Genomic DNA, 2,338 nt, shown 5'->3' on the forward strand with positions numbered 1-2,338 from the left:
GCTTCATTCCTTGCGAGCTTACGTATGTCCTCAGCAGTTACAGCCCATGTTTCACTGCCATGTAGCATGGCTGTTCGTACGCATGCGTCATACAGTCTGCCTTTTACTCTGAGTGAGAGTCCCTTTGTCGCCAGCAGGGGTAAGAGCTCTCTAAACTTTGCCCAGGCTATTCTTATATATATATATATATATATATATATGTGTGTGTGTGTGTGTGTCTCCTTTTATTCCTCTGTCAAAGGGCATAGGCTTGAAACATAAAAGACTTTTCCATTTTTCTGAAGTGTTAAACTGCTTGTTGTTCCTACACCTGTCTTCGTCTTTTGTTTTTCTTCAAATTTGAACTATATATATATACACATATACACACGCACACATTTATTTATATACATATATAAATAGAGGATTGGCTTATTGGAGACTGGTTACTAATAGCAACACTTGTTTAGCAATTGCAATAAACAGCTTCAAAGCCTACACAAATCCACACAAAATTCATAAAATCTCTCACCATGGGCCGCGTCCACTCGTCTTCCAGGCCCCACCAGCCTGCTTTCCACTGTTGTGTTGCCGGACACGTCTGTTTGGATCGACAGTGTATCCAATGTAGACTCGATCCTTATAAACTGGGTTGATGTTGTAAAGAAGATAGACCCCGAAGAAATCTTCAATTTCATTTGGGGACTCTTCCATGATGACAATTAAGGGGCTGCAACTGTTTTGGTCTGAAAGCAGTAAAGAGATGAATATAAGAGAAAAAGATATGAGATGTGTCATAACTATGATCATTCAATCGTCACATCAATCAAGGAGTCTCGCCTAGCAAGCTATTGGGGGGGGGGCTGTTTTGATCTGAAAGTAGTTGTTGGCACTCCATCGCTTACGATGTTGAGGGTTCCACTTGATCCGATCAACAGAACAGCCTGCTCGTGAAATTAATGTGCAAGTGGCTGAGCACTCCACAGACATGTGTACCCTTAACGTAGTTCTTGGGGCTATTCAGCGTGACACAGAGTGACAAGGCTGACCCTTTGAATTACAGGCACAACAGAAACAGGAAGAAAGAGTGAGAGAAAGTTGTGGTGAAAGAGTACAGCAGGGTTCGCCACCATCCCCTGCCGGAGCCTCGTGGAGCTTTAGGTGTTTTCGCTCAATAAACACTCACAACGCCTGGTCTGGGAATCAAAACCGCGATCCTATGATTGCGAGTCCGCTGCCCTAACTACTGGGCCATTGCACCTCCACTCTGAAAGTAGTAGAGAGATGGAGAAAAGAAAGAGATATGAGGTGTGGTGTAACACAACCATCTTGTCATCACATCAATCAAGGGGTCCCGTCTTTCAAGGTACCAGGGGTCAAAAAAAAAAGAGGGTGGCTGCAACTGTTTTGGGTCTGAAAGATGAAGAGAAAAAGACATGGTGTAACAATGACCATCCAGTCATCAATGAAGGGAACTTGTCTTGCAAACTATAAGGGGTCAAAAAAAAGGGGGCTACAACTGTTCTGGTCTGATAGTAGTCAAGAGATAAAGAAAACATGTTGTAACCCAGGGGTTTTCAAACTTTTTGACTTGCGGACCCCTTTATATTTCAGCTTATGAAATTAATGCATAAATATTTGCTTAAAATAACATACATTTTTACATTTATTTATTTAACAGTATTTAACAAAATAGGTTTATTGTCAATTAAAAGATTTCGATTAAAAAAACATATATAAAATCAAATTGCCCATAAAAAGTATTTGCTGTTCACGGACCCCCTGTGGTCCGCAGACCACAGTTTGAAAACCCCTGTTGTAACCAATGATCAGCCTATCATTACATCAATCAAGGGGTCTCGTCTTACAAGCTGTTTGGGTACCTCACACATGCTAGGGCCACAAAAGTGAACACAGTTATCTGACCTGCCTGAGCCTGTCAAACAGTCCAACCCATGCCAGCATGAAAAACATATACTAAAGGACGATGATAATGATGATGGTGATAACAACGGGCTTCTTTCAGTTTCCATATACCAAATACACTCACAAGGCTTTGGTCAGTCCAGGATTTTAGTAGAAGATGCCATGCTCGGGTTAGGGTTGGGCCAAGGTGCCACGCAGTGGGACTGAACCCGGAACTATGTAGTTGGGAAGCAAACTTCTTAAGATCCACCTGGAACGTTCTTCAAAAGCTAGCCTGGTAGAGACGGACTATATGTAATCTGAACCTTTCCCCCACTTATTTATTAATTTTTTTTACGGAATCCCACGTTTTAGGCTATGGAGATTCCGATTCTGAAAAAAATTTTTTTGAAAGATTTCAATCCCCCCCTCCACCAAGCAGGCTATTTACATG

General features: G+C 41.8%; 1 protein-coding gene across 2 annotated transcripts in view; it reads right to left on the reverse strand.

The window, feature by feature from the left end:
* LOC106870343 (structure-specific endonuclease subunit slx1) overlaps positions 1-2,338 on the reverse strand; it is a 77,835-nt gene that overhangs the window by 10,475 nt on the left and 65,022 nt on the right. For both annotated transcript variants that reach the window (XM_052978184.1, XM_014916375.2), the window contains exon 2: positions 512-725. In XM_052978184.1, the coding sequence (XP_052834144.1) occupies positions 512-725 (214 nt within the window). The remainder of the gene's footprint in view (positions 1-511; positions 726-2,338) is intronic.

The sequence above is a fragment of the Octopus bimaculoides genome, chromosome 30, assembly GCF_001194135.2.
Source record: "Octopus bimaculoides isolate UCB-OBI-ISO-001 chromosome 30, ASM119413v2, whole genome shotgun sequence".
Taxonomy (NCBI): Eukaryota; Metazoa; Mollusca; class Cephalopoda; order Octopoda; family Octopodidae; genus Octopus; species Octopus bimaculoides.